Raw genomic sequence first — 16,904 nt, forward strand, 5'->3', positions numbered from 1 at the left:
CCTTCCAGAAGCGACAGGGTGGTAGAGGTCGTCAACAGTCCTCTACCGCGACCAAGGGCCCGGCCGGGTCCCGTCCCTGAGCTGTTACTTCCCCCTCGTCCGTTACCCGCTCCGGTGGGGGGAAGCGTTCAATTTTTTCTGGCAGAGTGGAGAAAAATTACTCAGGACAAGTGGGTGCTGAATATTGTTTGCAATGGATACAGTCTACGTTTCACCAGCCCTCCTCCATCGATTCCTCCCGTCAGCTCGCAGTATCAACTGCGCGAGCTTCAGACGGAGGCGGACGTTCTGCTAAGGAAAAGGGCGATCGAAGACGTACCTCTGTCTCAAAGAGGAAGAGGTCTGTACTCTCGGTTCTTTCTTGTCCGCAAGAAGGACAAAAACGAGTTCAGGCCCATTCTGGATTTGCGGCAGGCAAACAAGTGGATTCGCAGAGAAAAGTTTCGCATGCTGTCGTTGCATCAGATCTACCCTCAGCTGCAACGGGGAGACTGGATGTGTGCCATAGATCTACAGGACGCATACTTCCACGTGCCCAGTGCATGCAAACACAGAAAATTTCTGCGCTTTCAAGTCGGCACCAATCACTATCAGTACACGGTGCTACCCTTCGGACTGAAGTCGGCACCCAGGACATTCTCAAAATGTATGGCAGTGGTAGCGGCACACCTGAGGAAGAACAAGGTGTTTGTCTACCCGTACCTGGACGATTGGTTGATCAAAGCCTCCTCCTTCTCGGAAGCTCGAGCACACTTCCAGAAGACGTGCGTTCTCTTGAACAGGCTGGGGTTGCACATCAACATGTCCAAGTCGGTCCCGATTCCGGTGCAGTGCATCCAGTACTTGGGGGCCTCCATCAATACGCTGTCAGCAAGCGTGTCTCCTTCGGAAGAGCGACGTTTATCACTCGTTCGGAAGGCTCAGGCTCTCATGAAAACTCCGGCTGCGACGGTGAGGACCGTGTCTTCTCTACTGGGATCGATGGCCTCTTGCATTTTTCTCACTCCTCACGCACGGCTACAGATGCGTCCTCTGCAGGAGTGCTTGGAGGATCAGTGGGACCAGAGGAGAGGTTCTTGGGACGACAGGATACGACTGTCTCTACATGCTCTTCAGTCTCTGAAGTGGTGGTGCTCGAAGGAGAATCTCCTCAGAGGCGTTCCCTTCCACAAGGACATTCCCACACAGACCATCGTGACGGATGCGTCTCTCCTAGGTTGGGGGGCGCATTCCGGAGATCTGCAAATTCAAGGGACGTGGTCCCCGACGGAGTCCACGTACCACATCAATTTCCTGGAACTGAGAGCTGTTCACTTGGCACTGAAGGCCTTTCATCCGTCCTTTCAGACCAACTCTCTGCTTGTTCAGACGGACAACACGACTACGATGTATTACCTCAACAAGCAGGGGGGCTCGAGATCGCGCACTCTGTCGCAGGAGGCGCAGGCGATCTGGCACTGGCTTCTGGCTCGAGGACTGTCGATAACGGCCACCCATCTGCCAGGTGTGCAGAATGTTCAGGCAGACGAGCTGAGCAGAATCGTGCAGGAAAACCACGAATGGGTCATAAACGACGAAGTACTAGGAGAAGTCTTCGCAAGGTGGGGAACTCCAGACGTAGATCTGTTTGCCACCGCCGAAAACAGCAAATGCCGAGGCTTCGCCTCCAGGTACTACCAGCCAGGGACGCTGGGGAACGCGTTATGGATCAACTGGTCGAACAGCTTTCTGTACGCTTTTCCACCAATTCCCCTGATTCCGGCGGTTCTCATCAAGCTGTCTCAATCCAGGGCGAGAATGATTCTGATTGCCCCGGAATGGCCCAGACAGTGGTGGTTCACGGACCTGCTTCACCGATCTCTCCTTCCTCACATGAAGCTGCCGTGCAGGCCGGACCTTCTCACGAAGTTCGGGGGGCGGATGGTGCACCCCAACCTCTCGTCTTTGAGTTTGGCGGCATGGCTCCTGAAATAGTGCAATATGGCCATCTGAATCTCCCAGAGGATTGTATGGGCATACTGAAGGAGGCTAAGCGACCTTCCACTAGGACTTCCTATGCTTACAAGTGGAAGAGGTTTTGCATCTGGTGCAAGTCTAAGAACTATGACCCTACGTCATGCAAGGAAGATGTCATCCTTCCATATCTGCTTCATCTGGCGCAGTCGGGCCTTAATGTCCATTCCATTAAGGTTCATCTGGCTGCTTTGACTGCCTACAGGAAAGGCCCTTCACAGACTTCCTTTTTCCAGATCCCTGTGATCAAAGATTTTTTGGAAGGCTTGAAGAAAGTGTTCCCTCCTGTCAGGCTTCCTTCGCCTTCATGGGACTTGAATGTGGTGCTGTCCAGATTGATGAAGGAGCCTTTTGAACCCATTCATAAGGCTTCGTTGCAGCACCTGTCCTGGAAGGCGGCGTTCCTCGTGGCCATTACATCGGCCCGCAGGGTGAGTGAGATTCAGGCATTGTGTTGCCAAGAACCTTATACTGTATTTCATAATGCTAAAGTTGTTATGCGTACTCACCCTAAGTTTCTTCCCAAGGTTGTTTCTGATTTTCATATCAATCAGACTATCACTTTGCCTACGTTCTTTCAGAATCCTTCATCTCCGGCGGAAAGGTCTTTACATTCCCTGGATGTGCGGAGGGTGCTGAAGTTTTATCTTGATAAGACTAAAGATATTCGTAGGTCAGACCAATTGTTCGTCAATTATGGCTCAGTCAGGACAGGTCTTGCTACCTCTAAACAGTCCATCTCGAGGTGGATTGTGTCCTGCATACAGTTGTGTTACTACAAAGCTGATAAGACCTTAGGAGGTAAGCCTAAGGCTCATTCCACCAGGGGCAAAGCTGCTACGACAGCTATGCTCCGTAATGTTCCCATTGCAGAGATCTGCAAGGCGGCCACTTGGAAGTCGGTCCATACCTTTGCTAAGCATTACTGCCTGGACACTGATGCCAGGGCAGACGCTCAGGTTGGGCAGGCTTCGCTGCGGAATCTGTTCGCACAGTAGTGGCGTTATTTTATTCTCCACCGCCGCTTGGTGTGGGGATGGGCTTGCCATTCTATTCACTAGATTATGACTATACACAGAGATCCCCTACTACAGAAGGAGTAGTTTCTGTCCTGTAACTCCAGTTCTGTAGTAGGGGTATCTCTGTTATAGTCATAAGCGCCCTCCCGCCTCCCCGGTGGAGTGTTGTTCATGATCATAATGCTACAGGTCTGGCGTTTCCTACGCCCTCGAAAAGAACTGAGGCTAAGTTGGACCTGCTATGCATTCTGGGATACTGAGAGAAGGTTCTGGAAGGTTCTCTTAAAGGCACAGTATCCTAATTAAGCCACATAATGGCAGCCTATGGGGCTTGTCTGTCCAGGTTCTTCTCTCTATCATTCCTGAGGGATTTTGCTGTTAAGCAAGGGAAATCTGTACAGGCTTTGCTGTTTTGTGGATTTTATGGTGGAAATTTCTAGTTGAAGTACTGGACAGTGTAGCCTTTTGGCTGCATTATCTGTCTTTAAATTCTCTCTTAAGTGTCTATGCATTTTCTGCATTTTTTGACACTGTAAGAGATTATTTTTGATTGCTCCGGGGTCCACGCACATGGGCGGGACTATTCACTAGATTATGACTATAACAGAGATACCCCTACTACAGAACTGGAGTTACAGGACAGAAACTACTCCTTCGTCATCAACACCAAGAAATCGGTGATGATACCGAATCAGCAGATGGAGTTTCTAGGCTTCCTGATAGACTCTGTTGCGGCTCAATTACTACTTCCCCATCACAAGATCAGGTCCATCAAGAGGGAGATTACATCCACCTTGTCCAAGGAGAAAATTTCTCTGCGGGTATTGGCGAGGGTCGTGGGCCTTCTGGCCTCGTCGATCCAGGCCATCTTCCCCGGCCCTTTGCACTACAGGGCCCTTCAGAGATTGAAAATCTTTTATCTTCAGAGGCGGTTTCATTACGATCACCTAATTCCGCTCTCCGTGGAGGCCCGGGAGGAGCTCCAGTGGTGGCTGGAACACATGTCGGCCTGGAATGGCCGAGCCATCTTCGGCGCAACCCCGGATGTGGTAGTCGAATCCGACGCCAGTCAATGGGGCTGGGGCGCTCGCTGTGGAGACTTTACCACAGCAGGACGGTGGTCAGCAGACGAACTTACACTACACATAAACTGTCTAGAGTTGTTGGCAGGGTCGTTTGCCATCAGGTCTGTCTGACGAACTTACACTACACATAAACTGTCTAGAGTTGTTGGCAGGGTCGTTTGCCATCAGGTCTGTCTCACCACTGAGGAGCAATTGTTGCATTCTCCTTCGAATGGACAATGTCTCAGCGGTGAGATACATCAACCGCTTAGGAGGGACGAAGTCCCGCATGATGGTCCACATTGCGAAGGAATTTTGGCACTTCTGTCTGGATCGCAAAATCTCTGTGGTGGCAGAATACCTTCCGGGGAAGCTCAACCAGGTGGCAGACTGGAATTCCCGTTTTCTCAGAGACTTCTGCGATTGGAGACTTCATCCATCGCTGTTCTCGCAGATCATGACTATGCGAGGCCCCTGTCAAGTGGACCTCTTTGCATCCCGCCTCAATGCCCATCTTCCCCTCTTTTACAGTTGGAGGCCGGACCCGATGGCTATGGGGACGGATGCGTTCCTCCACCATTGGGGGCAACAGAGGAATTATGCTTTTCCTCCGTTTGCACTGATCCCGAGAGTAGCGGCGTTGGTACGCCGGCAGGGAGCGACAATAGTGTTGGTGACTCCGTTCTGGCCGACTCAGTCGTGGTTTCCCACACTGTTGGAGTTGTCTGTGGATCTTCCATTCCGGCTCCCGGTCTTCCCGACGCTTCTGCAGGACCCAGTGGGAGCGTGTCATCCCTTAATCCTGCAGAAACAGTTGACCTTAATGGTGTGGATGCTCTCAGGCGACATGACCGCCTTGCAGGCCTTTCACAGGAAGCTTCCGGATTTATACAGCAAGCATGGGCTCCTTCCACCCGGAAACGATACTCTGCATCTTGGAAGACCTGGGTGGGTTGGTGCCTTTCTCGGCAAGTGGATCCCGTGGGATCAAATGTGACTGAAATACTGAATTTTCTATCGGAACGTGCAGCCGCTGGCCTGGCTTACAGGTCGGTTAACAATTTCCGATCTGCGATTTCTGCTGGCCACGATCACATCGAGGGTAAGCCTGTGGGGATGCACCCCTTGGTATGTAAGTTGCTTAAAGGTGTGCGTGTGGCCAATCCTCCTCGGCCCAGGTATTCCACAATGTGGGATGTTACGAAGGTACTTAATTTGTTGGAAACCTGGCCCTCTAATGGTGATTTATCGTTGAAACAGCTTTCTGCCAAGCTCACTATGCTTTTGTATCTTATTTCATGTCGCAGAGTTTCAGATGTTAGGGCTCTAGATTTGGCTGGTATGATGTTTTCCCCTCACGGTGTTTCTTTTGTCATTACACGACGTACTAAGACCATGTCACGTTCTGTGGAGTATCCCGCCTTTCCACATAACAGCAAGCTATGTGTGTTACAATGCCTCAAGTGTTATGAAGAGCGTACTCTTGCACATAGGGTGGATCCTTTGGGCCAGTTGCTGATCTCTGTTCAAAAACCCTTCAAGCCGGTGGCTGCGGCTACCTTGGCCAGATGGGTTAGATGGATCATGTCGGAAGCTGGCATTGATACATCTACTTATGGTGCCCATTCAGCTAGAGGTGCGATGGCTTCTAAAGCCTATTTATTGGGTTCCCGTTTGGAAGATATCTTGAAAGCTGCTGACTGGTCTTCAGATTCCATGTTTAAAGTGTTCTACTATAAACCTATTCCTCATGTTTCTGATGCTGTGATTGAGGAGCTTTGATTGTTGAGCTTTGAACCAGCATAATCAGAAGCCTCCGGTCCTGCCATAGAATACAACATTTTCTAGCTATCGCGACAAGAATTTTAGATTCTATTAAGGACACGGAGGCGAGGATTATCCCACCCGTTGGGACAGTTAGATAACTGTAAGTTGTTTGAAATGTGACTGCCTAACAACTTTGTACCCGCCCTTTGAGACATAGGGTTTGTGGAATTCTTTTCTCTAACTTCTTTTTCTGTTTCAGGAAATGACTCCAACAAGAGTTAATTGCCCTCTATGGATGGTGCTGCTGCTCTTCCCTGGTGGAGGATGATCCTTCAAGTTATGGATGTTTTTCTCCGTTGAGAAGTACAAAGGAACTGTTCTCTCCGTTGAGAGTTACGGACTTGTTCTCTGTGACTAGACTGTTCGCGCAAAGAAAGAGGAGGCCAGATTAGTGTCTCTATACTTTATATGATTGTTACCTCTGTGATTGGTTACTGTATTGGAGGCGTGGTTCAAAGCCTCATGGGAAATGTTGTTTTTTACTGTTGTAGTGCTACTTTCATTGGCTGCTGTTTGTGCAGTAAAGAAATGAGAAAGCATAATCCTCGCCTCCGTGTCCTTAATAGAATCTAAAATTCTTGTCGCGATAGCTAGAAAATTTTGTATTCATTCTTAAAGTGCAAATCGTGCATGTTAACTTATTTCTCTTTTTTTCTCCAAGAGGGTAATATTTTTCCTCTGGACAAACTCTTTCTGCTATCACCCACCCTCACCAGTTTATTTGGTTTTCTATATCAATAACCAGAGCCACTGGAAATATGCATAACCGGAGGACCAAATTATGCCGCAGGGTTGAACAAACTATGCAGCAAGAAAAGGCAAATTATGTGGAATAATGCGACACATTTTGTGATAGTTTTACTTCATTATTTTATCATTTTTACATCGGGAAACAGTGTCTGGGAAAAGAGATCAGCTTATTAGTGACAATTTAACACCCAAATACAGCAATAAGCAAATGAAAGCTGACCAGTCAATTTGTTAGAAGAGTGTTCTGGTGCACAGGAACCTGTGTCGCCATATTTTTGGTAACTTTTGATCCGTTTAAGCTAGAAACAATTTTTTTTGTTAAAATCTGCAGATTCTTGGAAACGATGGGCAGACTACAGGGGCCTATGGCTGGACCCTCCACCACCAGCGGGAGGCGAGGAGGGGCAGTTGTGATGGGCATGTAGAGACAATGATACATATACTGATTCATATATGATTAACCTAGAGAGACGTTGTGCAAAAGGAGGGAGGGGGAAGGGAGGGTTGGGAAGTTGGGGTGTGGGGTGGAGGGAACAATATTCTTACAGTCAAATGAATCGCTTACTATGATGTACTGTTATTGTTACAGCTCCTCCAGGGTTCGGAGTGCTGTGATTTTATGCGATCTCTCAATAAAAAGAGTTTTGGGAAAGAAAAAAAAATCTGCAGATTCTGCAGCAGGTGATGGGGTATGTGGCACGTACAGCAAATCCATAATTGCGTGAAAATTGCCATGGCCGCAGAATCGTATAATTCAGGTGGCCCTGCCTATAGCCACTCTGGAAACAGATGGACTCTTGACATTGACACAAATATCACACCCTTTCCTGGTAGTGAAAAAATTGTTGCGAATATGTGCAGATTCACGGGATCCCAGAAAGGTCCACAGTCCACCCATGGGAGAATTTTAACTCCCAATTAATATTCCACCAAACTGGTAAGCTGAGTGTTTGTAAATTGCTTTAGGAGTACATGCTCATGTTTTCTGAATGCTAAAAGTGAGTTTGAACTTGTAAATCAAGGTATTTGCTCATGTAGGTTGAATTTACAGGCGCAAATGGCCTTTCCAATCCAGACCTGAGTACAAAAACGTGGCCATGGCATGTTAAAATAGGTCCTGCCCCTCAGGGTTTATTTCACAATCTAGAAATGCACACACAAGAGGCAGCATCAGAGTCTGAATTGGATGCAAAGACATTGTCAGCATCCCTTGTTCCTTGGTTTTAAATAATTTAGTTGTTTAGATTATCTGTACGACACTGCTGCTATGTACAGCGCTCTGCCACCCTATGGGCCTTGTCCATGCCAAAAAACAAACAATAATAAATAGATCTAAGTGCCTAGAAGTGGCTTGACACTATAACACTGCAAAGTAATGGTTAGGTAGGTGGAGTGCATGCAAGGTCACTGTCCTGTGAGAAAATGCATGCATATAGTGGGGATTTACATGGTGCACAATTACCATCAGATCAGTCTTAAAGCTCTGTGGAGTTACAACAAAAATGCTTGCTTACAATTTTCCCAAATACGTGTTTTTTTGTTACACTTTTCCCAACTATTAGAAAGTAAATGATTTTTAACAGCCCCCATAGTTATTGTTTGTACTGTTTTGTATATATTAGTTTGTCTACCAAAACGAGTGGTTTCTTTTTTGTGTGTCACATTCTCTCCCATAACAATGCATTCTACACAATGCACTAAGCACTATTTTAAGACAGTTCTGTGCTGTACCGCCCAACCACTATTTAAATAGGGGTGTGCAAAATCCATGCAATTTGCTTTTGCAAAATTGCGTAAAAAATCTGGCATTGAGCGCCATGTCTTAGCTCAAAATGCATCCTCACGTCCACTGTGTGCAGAAAAAATGCAAAGTGCCCCAAAAAACAGCTACTCACGGTCTGGTCATTTGAATAGTTCCTGAGCGCCAGTGCTAAAGTTTTTCCAAATGGCATTATGTAATTTCGGGAATTTTATGTAACAAGAGTGACGCAAATTTTGAAAAATCACTTGAGAATATGCCGGCATAACAGAAATTTCACCAGGGCCTAATTTTATGGGTTACACGTCCCTTGATCAGAAAAAAGCAAGTTGTGTCTAAGAGTTTCTATATAATAATCTGTTTAAGGTGGTATCAGGTGTTGTAGCTACAGGTTTTCCCAGAAATGCCCCAAAAATAGCACAGTAGGTTGCATTCGGCCTCATCCATTTACTGAGTCAAAGTTAGATGTATATTCAGCCGTGCGAGGCGCATGCAGAGATTTTTCTTGAAATAAACCTTTAGTAGGAACTTTCAACAAGGCTCTCGCTTTTCTAGCTTTGGTGATAAATAAACAATTCAGGGTATCCAGCCCATCCAGTGGGGGGTGGGTCCTGAGTGGGAGGGGCAGGCGGGCCGAGGGCAGTGAAGGATGGCTGTGCAAGCAAAGCGTTGAACACACCGAGGGAAAGAGAAAGGCAGAGAGGGAGAGAGAGTGAGAGTTGCAGAGACAAGATCTGTACTGGAGACAAGAGCATCTCTCAAGCTGCAGCCGGAGCGAGCACCGGGAGAGCCAGCCACGGGCGACGCTCTGCAGCACGTGCACGAGTCCACTGAGCAACTTGTGCACTGGGACAGTGGGCGTCCTCCGCCCTGGGACAGTGGGCAGGCTGAGCCCTGGGGCATTGGACAGCCTGACCCTGGGACATTGGACAGGCTGAGACATTGGACAGGTTGAGACATTGGACAGCCTGAGACATTGGACAGCCTGAGACATTGGACAATCTGAGCCCTTGGACATTGGACAGGCTGAGACATTGGACAGGTTGAGACATTGGACAGCCTGAGACATTGGACAGGCTGAGACATTGGACAGCCTGAGACATTGGACAATCTGAGCCCTTGGACATTGGACAGGCTGAGCCCTTGGACATTGGACAGGTTGAGACATTGGACAGCCTGGGACATTGGACAGCCTGGGACATTGGACAGCCTGGGACATTGGACAGTCTGGGACATTGGACAGCCTGAGCCCTGGGACATTGGACAGCCTGGGACATTGGACAGATGAGACATTGGACAATCTGAGCCCTGGGACATTGGACAGCCTGGGACATTTGACAGCCTGGGACATTGGACAGCCTGGGACATTGGACAGCCTGGGACATTGGACAATCTGAGCCCTGGGACATTGGACAGCCTGGGACATTGGACAGTCTGAGCCCTGGGACACTGGAGAACCGTCAGGCTCTGATATTGATCAACCCCAGAACTGGACATTGGCAAATCTCAGGGGAGGGACATTCCCCAGACTGAGCCCTTGGATGCGAGGCGGCGCCAGCACCGAGGCTTCAGCGAGCCAGGACTGAGCTACTCCGGCAAAGCCAGAATTGGGACACTTGGCAACCTGAGCACTGGGACATTTAGGAACCCCAGCAGTTAAACATCAGGCAACCTCAACCCTTGGACAACCAGTTACCTCAAATGTGGGGCTTCCAACAATCACAGCACTCGAGTATGGCTGTACCCCACATCTGGACACTCACCCATTCCGGAACCTGGATTTAGTAGCTTACAACTCTGGGTTTGGATCCAGTGCCACCTGATGCAGAGGAGCCGGTGGAGGTGCACCCCTCAGCCACAGAACGACAAGCATCTCCTCCATCGAGGGCGCCTAGAAACTAAGGTACGGAGGCATTGAGACGGGCTGAGGGCACCAGGGGCGCTGTGCATTGGGCAGTCTGCAGTTCAACTCCCAGTACCCTCAAAAAGTGGGTTTTTGCACATCCAGGTGCCTTCTGGATAGAGGCAGTCCCCTCCAGTATCAGGCGTACCACCATCAGAGAGTGCAAATAATACAGCAAGGCGTCAGGCGATCAATCACCTCCTGCAACAAAACAGCACCACCATCAAATGAACATCCAAGCAGTGGCACCACTGCTACATCAGCACCCAAGCACCGGGTGATACAGCAACAGGCAGTGCCAAGGGCTCAGCAAAGCAGCACCAGGAGATCAGGAAGCTCCAACACTGAGGCTACCAACGCAAAAGCAAACCGTGCCAAGGAAGTAGCGCCTACCTCTCTGCTGAACACTTGTGTCAGTGGGACACCCAACAACAACTACACTAGGGCATCAAAAACGACCTGCTCGGGTACACCCAATAACTATACACTGGTATAGTCAGCATCTACTATATGGTGACACCCAACACCTACTGCACAAGAGCACTCAAAGCCGCCTGCACTGCAACAGCCGATACCACCTAAACTGGGCAATCCAGGATCTACTGGACCGGGTCACACAACACCTCCTGTCCACGCATCACTGGCTGTGTGGCAGCATCCAGAACACCTGCACTGTGGCAAACAATATCTTATTCACTAGAAGACACACCACCGCCTGCACAGGGACACCCAGTAGGAATACAAAACCTGTCGCGCTGGTGTAAACAACCACCCCTGCCGAAGTGCACAATTCCAACTGCACTAGGGTACCCCACACCTTCTACATTGGGGTATCCAACGACTCTTGCAGCTAGGAGCTCCTGTACCAGGGTACCACTTGCCTATTGCACTGGGACGCTTATTCACTAGTACACTTGGGCACCCTGTGGGGACTCCCCAGCACTTCCATTAAGACTGTCAGTGTGCAAACCCAGCCCTGAGGATTTGATCTCATAAAAATCAGGACTTAGAACAGGTTCTCGCAGTGTCTCTGCCTGGCACGGGGCACTCGCCTGCAGCACAAACTAAGAAGGGCTCCAGCCCTCTGTGCACCCAGAATCTGAGCAGTGAGACCTCAGGAACTTCAAGGGGTGTCCAGCTGAGGGCCCTTCCATCTTCACCGCTCCAGGACAACCAAAAGCAGCTTCCGGTCAGCAGTGGCAGCCAATCACCGACAGTCTCAAACTAAAGTAAGCACCAACGTCAAAAGGCGCTGAGATCCCCAAATTAAAGAAAGCGCCTGTGGCGGCTGTGAACCAGCATTGGACCAAAGAGAGCACCACCAGCCAAATAAGGAAGCCGCTGACGACAGAGAGCGCCAGCGGCCCAGATCACACCAAAGGAAGCACCAACAGTTCATTTCACAAAGTCTCACACCAAAGTGTTCACCAGCAGACCACAGGTAGCACTGACCATCCAATCTGAGGAATCTTCAGACTCCAATAGGCCAGGGCACCTTCTCCGGGGAAGCCCGAGTGCCTCCCGGGCACATTGGTGTCTCAATTGCCGTATCGTCAAACCCCAGAAGGGGTCACCTGCCCAATTCCCAGGAACCCCAAATACCAGCGAGCACCAGCCTCGCAATCTCAGGTCAGGCGCTTTACACCTGAAAATCACTTCAGTAAGCTTGAGATGAAAAAGACATCTGCAAACTTTCAATAGTTGCAAGCCTCTGAAGTACAATCCACATACCACGCCAATCACCATCCCCCAGAAGTTAGTAGAAAAGCAGTTGCCTGATCTCAGGAAGCCTCACTACTGGTAGTTGTGACCTAGAAATCTCTACCATGCCTCAGCACCTTCAATGCTTGTCCACCTATCTGCTCCTGTTTCTTCAGCTCTCAGGGGTGGTCTGGAGCCAGCGCGAACCTCATGCCGGGCTCTGGAAACAGCGCATTCGCTGGCAGAACCATGGGCGGGTTTACAGCCTGCTGAGCACGGGCTCCGAGTACTTGAGGGCCAAGGACACCCGGCACAGCATCTACCTGTCTGCCAGGGAGCCCGGCCGGGAAGCGGTTCCCAGGCCCAAGGCTCCAGGTGTACCTGCTTCTACAGCACCATTCCCAGTGGTCACTGCTTCCAAGGCTCCTACAGTTACTGGTTCCAGGGGGCCCTCTGTCACTGGCACCAGAAGTCACACAGTCACTGGATCCGGGAGCCCCATGGTCACTAACTCCAATGGGACGGTGGTCACTGGCTTTGGGAACCCCGCCGTCACAGGCTTGGGAGCCTACATGGCCATTGGCTCTCGGGGCCCTGCAATCACCTATCCCAGTGGCCCGTTAGTGACTAATTTCATCGGCCCCCTTGTGACTGGTTCGCGGAACCCCTCCATCACTGGCACCAGGGGTACAACTCATACTGTTTCCATGGGACCCTCAGTTACAGTTGCTAGGGGTCCCTCAGTTACCAGGGCCTTACTCGTCACAAACAATGGAGCCAGCAAACTGCACCTTCTCTCTGGGATCCCGCCGAGGCACCCAGGACCGCAGAGTGCGCGCGACCAGGGGGCGGCCCAGACGCCTGGTGCCAGGGGGGTGAGTCCTACCACCAACATCCACCCGGGCAACCTCGCAGACAGTGATGGCGGCCAAGAGATTGTCAACACCAACCATATAAGGCAATCTGATTCACGGCACTATGACATCATATCAGGGAACACAGGCACCTCTGACGTCATCGAGCGGGATTCCAACTCCAATGACATCATCCCAAGACATATAGATGCTGCTGAGGTAATAGGGCAGAGTTCAAACCCCATACACATCATACCAGGAAACACCGGCCCAGCTGACGTCAGACAGCAGGCTTCAGACCACACTTACAACGGACTCAATGAAGTTGGCCGCACCAGCGATGAACTCATGAATATCATGCCAGGGCACGTGAATCTCAGGTGGCAGAGTCGAGGTGGCCCTGTGGACATAGGCACTACCTCAGTGGCGCGGGTACCCACAGCGGTGGCCACGGTGAGCCCTGCGGTGGAGGAGAGGCGCCCTAGCACCGCAGGGATGGTTGCAGACGACCCAAGAAATCCCTACAAGAACCACAACACGGTCCAGTACAATATCTACCCCGCGTTGAGGTCTCGAAGTGGCGGCCCAGGGGGCAGGAGGCCTGGCTTTGGAACCCGCTACTTCCAGCATGGTGAGTGGCACCAGGGACAGGAGGGGAAAGTCCTGGAGGGTGGGAGTCTTATAGGCAGATTGTGTTGTGCAGAAAAGTGTGGCTATAGAACTATGGGGACCCTTTCACTAGAGCTACATAGAAGTAGGCACATGGTACAACTGATTTAGGAGGCTGGGGGAAGGTTATATTGGATTCAGAACTCTGGAGGCATTGTTACACTGGAAGCAGAGTTCTGGTGACTGCATTGGATGGATAGATCTACAGTGTTTGTTACACGTGTTGCAGAGTACTGAAGGGTATTTTACATTAGTGGGAGAGCTTTAGAGATTTGTTATGCATGCTGAAGACCTCTAAATGGAAGGGTATGTGCAATGGAGAAATTTAGAGGGTTTGTTACACATGCTGCAGAGCTCTGAGGGGTGTGTCACTTGGTTTGGAAAGCGCCACCGTGTTTGTTGCACATGCTGCAGAGCTCTGAGGGGTGTGTGTGTCACATGGTTTGGAGAGCTCCACCGTGTTTGATGCACATGCTGCAGAGCTCTGAGGGTTGTGTGTGTCATATGGTTTAGCAAGGTCCACCGCCTTTGTTGCACATGCTGTAGAGCTCCGAGGGGTGTGTATGTCACAATATTTGGAGAGCTCCACCGCCTTTGTTGCACATGCTGCAGAGCTCCGAGGGGTGTGTATGGCACATGGTTTGGAGAGCTCCACCGCCTTTGTTGCACATGCTGCAGAGCTCCGGGGTGTGTGTATGGCACATGGTTTGGAGAGCTCCACCACCTTTGTTGCACATGCTGCAGAGCTCCGGGGTGTGTATGGCACATGGTTTGGGTAGCTCTACAGCCTTTATTGCACATGCTGCAGAGCTCTGGGGGGTTTGGCACATGGTTTGGAGAGCTCCACAGCCTTTGTTGCACATGCTGCAGAGCTCTGGGGGGAGTGGCACATGGTTTGGAGAGCTCCACAGCCTTTGTTGCACATGCTGCAGAGCTCAGAGGGGTATGTTACATTGTTTGGAGAGCTCCACAGCCTTTGTTGCACATGCTGCAGAGCTTTGACGGGTGTGGCACATGGTTTGGAGAGCTCTACAGTGTTTGTTGCACCTGCTGCTGCGCTCTGAGGGGTGTGTCTCTTGGTTTGGAGAGCGCCACCGTGTTTGTTGCACATGCTGCAGAGCTCTGAGGGGTGAGTGTGTCACATGGTTTGGAGAGCTCCACCGTGTTTGTTGCATATGATGCAGAGCTCTTAGGGGTGTGTGTGTCACATGGTTTGGAGAGCTCCACCGTGTTTGTTGCACATGCTGCAGAGCTCTAAGGGTTGTGTGTGTCATATGGTTTAGCGAGGTCCACCGCCTTTGTTGCACATGCTGCAGAGCTCCGAGGGGTGTGTATGTCACAATGTTTGGAGAGCTTCACCACCTTTGTTGCACATGCTGCAGAGCTCCGAGGGGTGTGTATGGCACATGGTTTGGAGAGCTCCACCGCCTTTGATGCACATGCTGCAGAGCTCCGAGGGGTGTGTATGGCACATGGTTTGGAGAGCTCCACCGCCTTTGTTTCACATGCTGCAGAGCTCCGGGGGGGGGGGTGTATGGCACATGGTTTGGAGAGCTCCACCGCCTTTGTTGCACATGCTGCAGAGCTCCGGGGGTGTGTATGGCACATGGTTTGGGGAGCTTCACAGTCTTTGTTGCACATGCTGCAGAGCTCTGGGGGGTTTGGCACATAGTTTGGAGAGCTCCACAGCCTTTGTTGCACATGCTGCAGAGCTCGGAGGGGTATGTTACATTGTTTGGAGAGCTCCACAGCCTTTGTTGCACATGCTGCAGAGCTCTGAGGGGTGTGTCACATGGTTTGGAGAGCTGTACAGCGTTTGTTGCACATGCTGCAGAGCTCTGGGGGGTGTGGCACATGGTTTGGAGAGCTCAATAGCCTTTGTTGCACATGCTGCAGAGCTCCGGGGGTGTGTATTGCACATGGTTTGGGGAGGTCCACAGCCTTTGTTGCACATGCTGCAGAGCTCTGGGGTGTGTGGCACATGGTTTGGAGAGCTGTACAGCCTTTGTTGCACATGCTGCAGAGCTCTGGGGGTGTGGCACATGGTTTGGAGAGCTCCACCGCCTTTGTTGCACATGCTGCAGAGCTCTGGGGGTGTGGCACATGGTTTGGAGAGCGCCAGAGTCTTTGTTGCACATGCTGCAGAGCTCTGGGGGTGTGGCACATGGTTTGGAGAGCTCCACAGCCTTTGTTGCACATGCTGCAGAGCTCTGGGGGTTGTGGCACATGATTTGGAGAGCTCCACACACAGCCTTTGTTGCACATGCTGCAGAGCTCGGAGGGGTATGTTACATTGTTTGGAGAGCTCCACAGCCTTTGTTGCACATGCTGCAGAGCTCTGAGGGGTGTGTCATATGGTTTGGAGAGCTGTACAGCGTTTGTTGCACATGCTGCAGAGCTCTGTGGGGTGAGGTACATGGTTTGGAGAGCTCCACAGCCTTTGTTGCACATGCTGCAGAGCTCCGGGGGTGTGTATGGCACATGGTTTGGGGAGCTCCACAGCCTTTGTTGCACATGCTGCAGAGCTCTGGGGGGTGTGGCACATGGTTTGGAGAGCTCCACCGCCTTTGTTGCACATGCTGCAGAGCTCTGGGGGGGGAGTGGCACATGGTTTGGAGAGCTCCACAGCCTTTGTTGCACATGCTGCAGAGCTCCGGGGGGGTGTATGGCACATGGTTTGGAGAGCTCCACCGCCTTTGTTGCACATGCTGCAGAGCTCTGGGGGGTGTGGCACATGGTTTGGAGAGCTCCACCGCCTTTGTTGCACATGCTGCAGAGCTCTGGGAGGTGTGGCACATGGTTTGGAGAGCTCCACCGCCTTTGTTGCACATGCTGCAGAGCTCTGGGGGGTGTGGCACATGGTTTGGAGAGCTCCACACACATCCTTTGTTGCACATGCTGCAAAGCTTCGAGGGGTATGTTACATTGTTTGGAGAGCTCCACAGCCTTTGTTCCACATGCTGCAGAGCTCCGAGGGGTGTGTCACATGGTTTGGAGAGCTGTACAGCGTTTGTTGCACATAGTGCAGAACTCTGGGGGGTCTGGCACATGGTTTGGAGAGCTGTACAGTGTTTGTTGCACATAGTGCAGAGCTCTGAGGGGTATGCCACTCGGTTTGGAGAGCTGTACAGTGTTTGTTGCACACGCTTTGCAGAGCTGTACAGTGTTTGTTGCACACGCTTTGCAGAGCTGTACAGTGTTTGTTGCACACGCTTTGCAGAGCTGTACAGTGTTTGTTGCACACGCTTTGCAGAGCTGTACAGTGTTTGTTGCACATGCTGCGGAGCTCTGAGGGGTATGTTACATTGTTTGGAGAGCTGTACAGTGTTTGTTTCACACGCTGCA

The 16,904-nt window shown here is 50.8% G+C and overlaps 1 protein-coding gene across 3 annotated transcripts in view; it reads left to right on the forward strand.

The window, feature by feature from the left end:
• LOC144798343 (protein-lysine 6-oxidase-like) overlaps positions 1-16,904 on the forward strand; it is an 85,239-nt gene that overhangs the window by 46,428 nt on the left and 21,907 nt on the right. The window contains exon 2 of one of the 3 annotated variants that reach the window (XM_078669178.1): positions 11,593-11,742. The exons of the other annotated variants lie outside the window; for them this stretch is intronic. Coding sequence (XP_078525304.1) covers positions 11,593-11,742 — 150 coding nt within the window. The remainder of the gene's footprint in view (positions 1-11,592; positions 11,743-16,904) is intronic. 3 annotated transcript variants of the gene reach the window in all.

This window comes from Lissotriton helveticus, chromosome 12 (assembly GCF_964261635.1).
Source record: "Lissotriton helveticus chromosome 12, aLisHel1.1, whole genome shotgun sequence".
Lineage (NCBI taxonomy): Eukaryota > Metazoa > Chordata > Amphibia > Caudata > Salamandridae > Lissotriton > Lissotriton helveticus.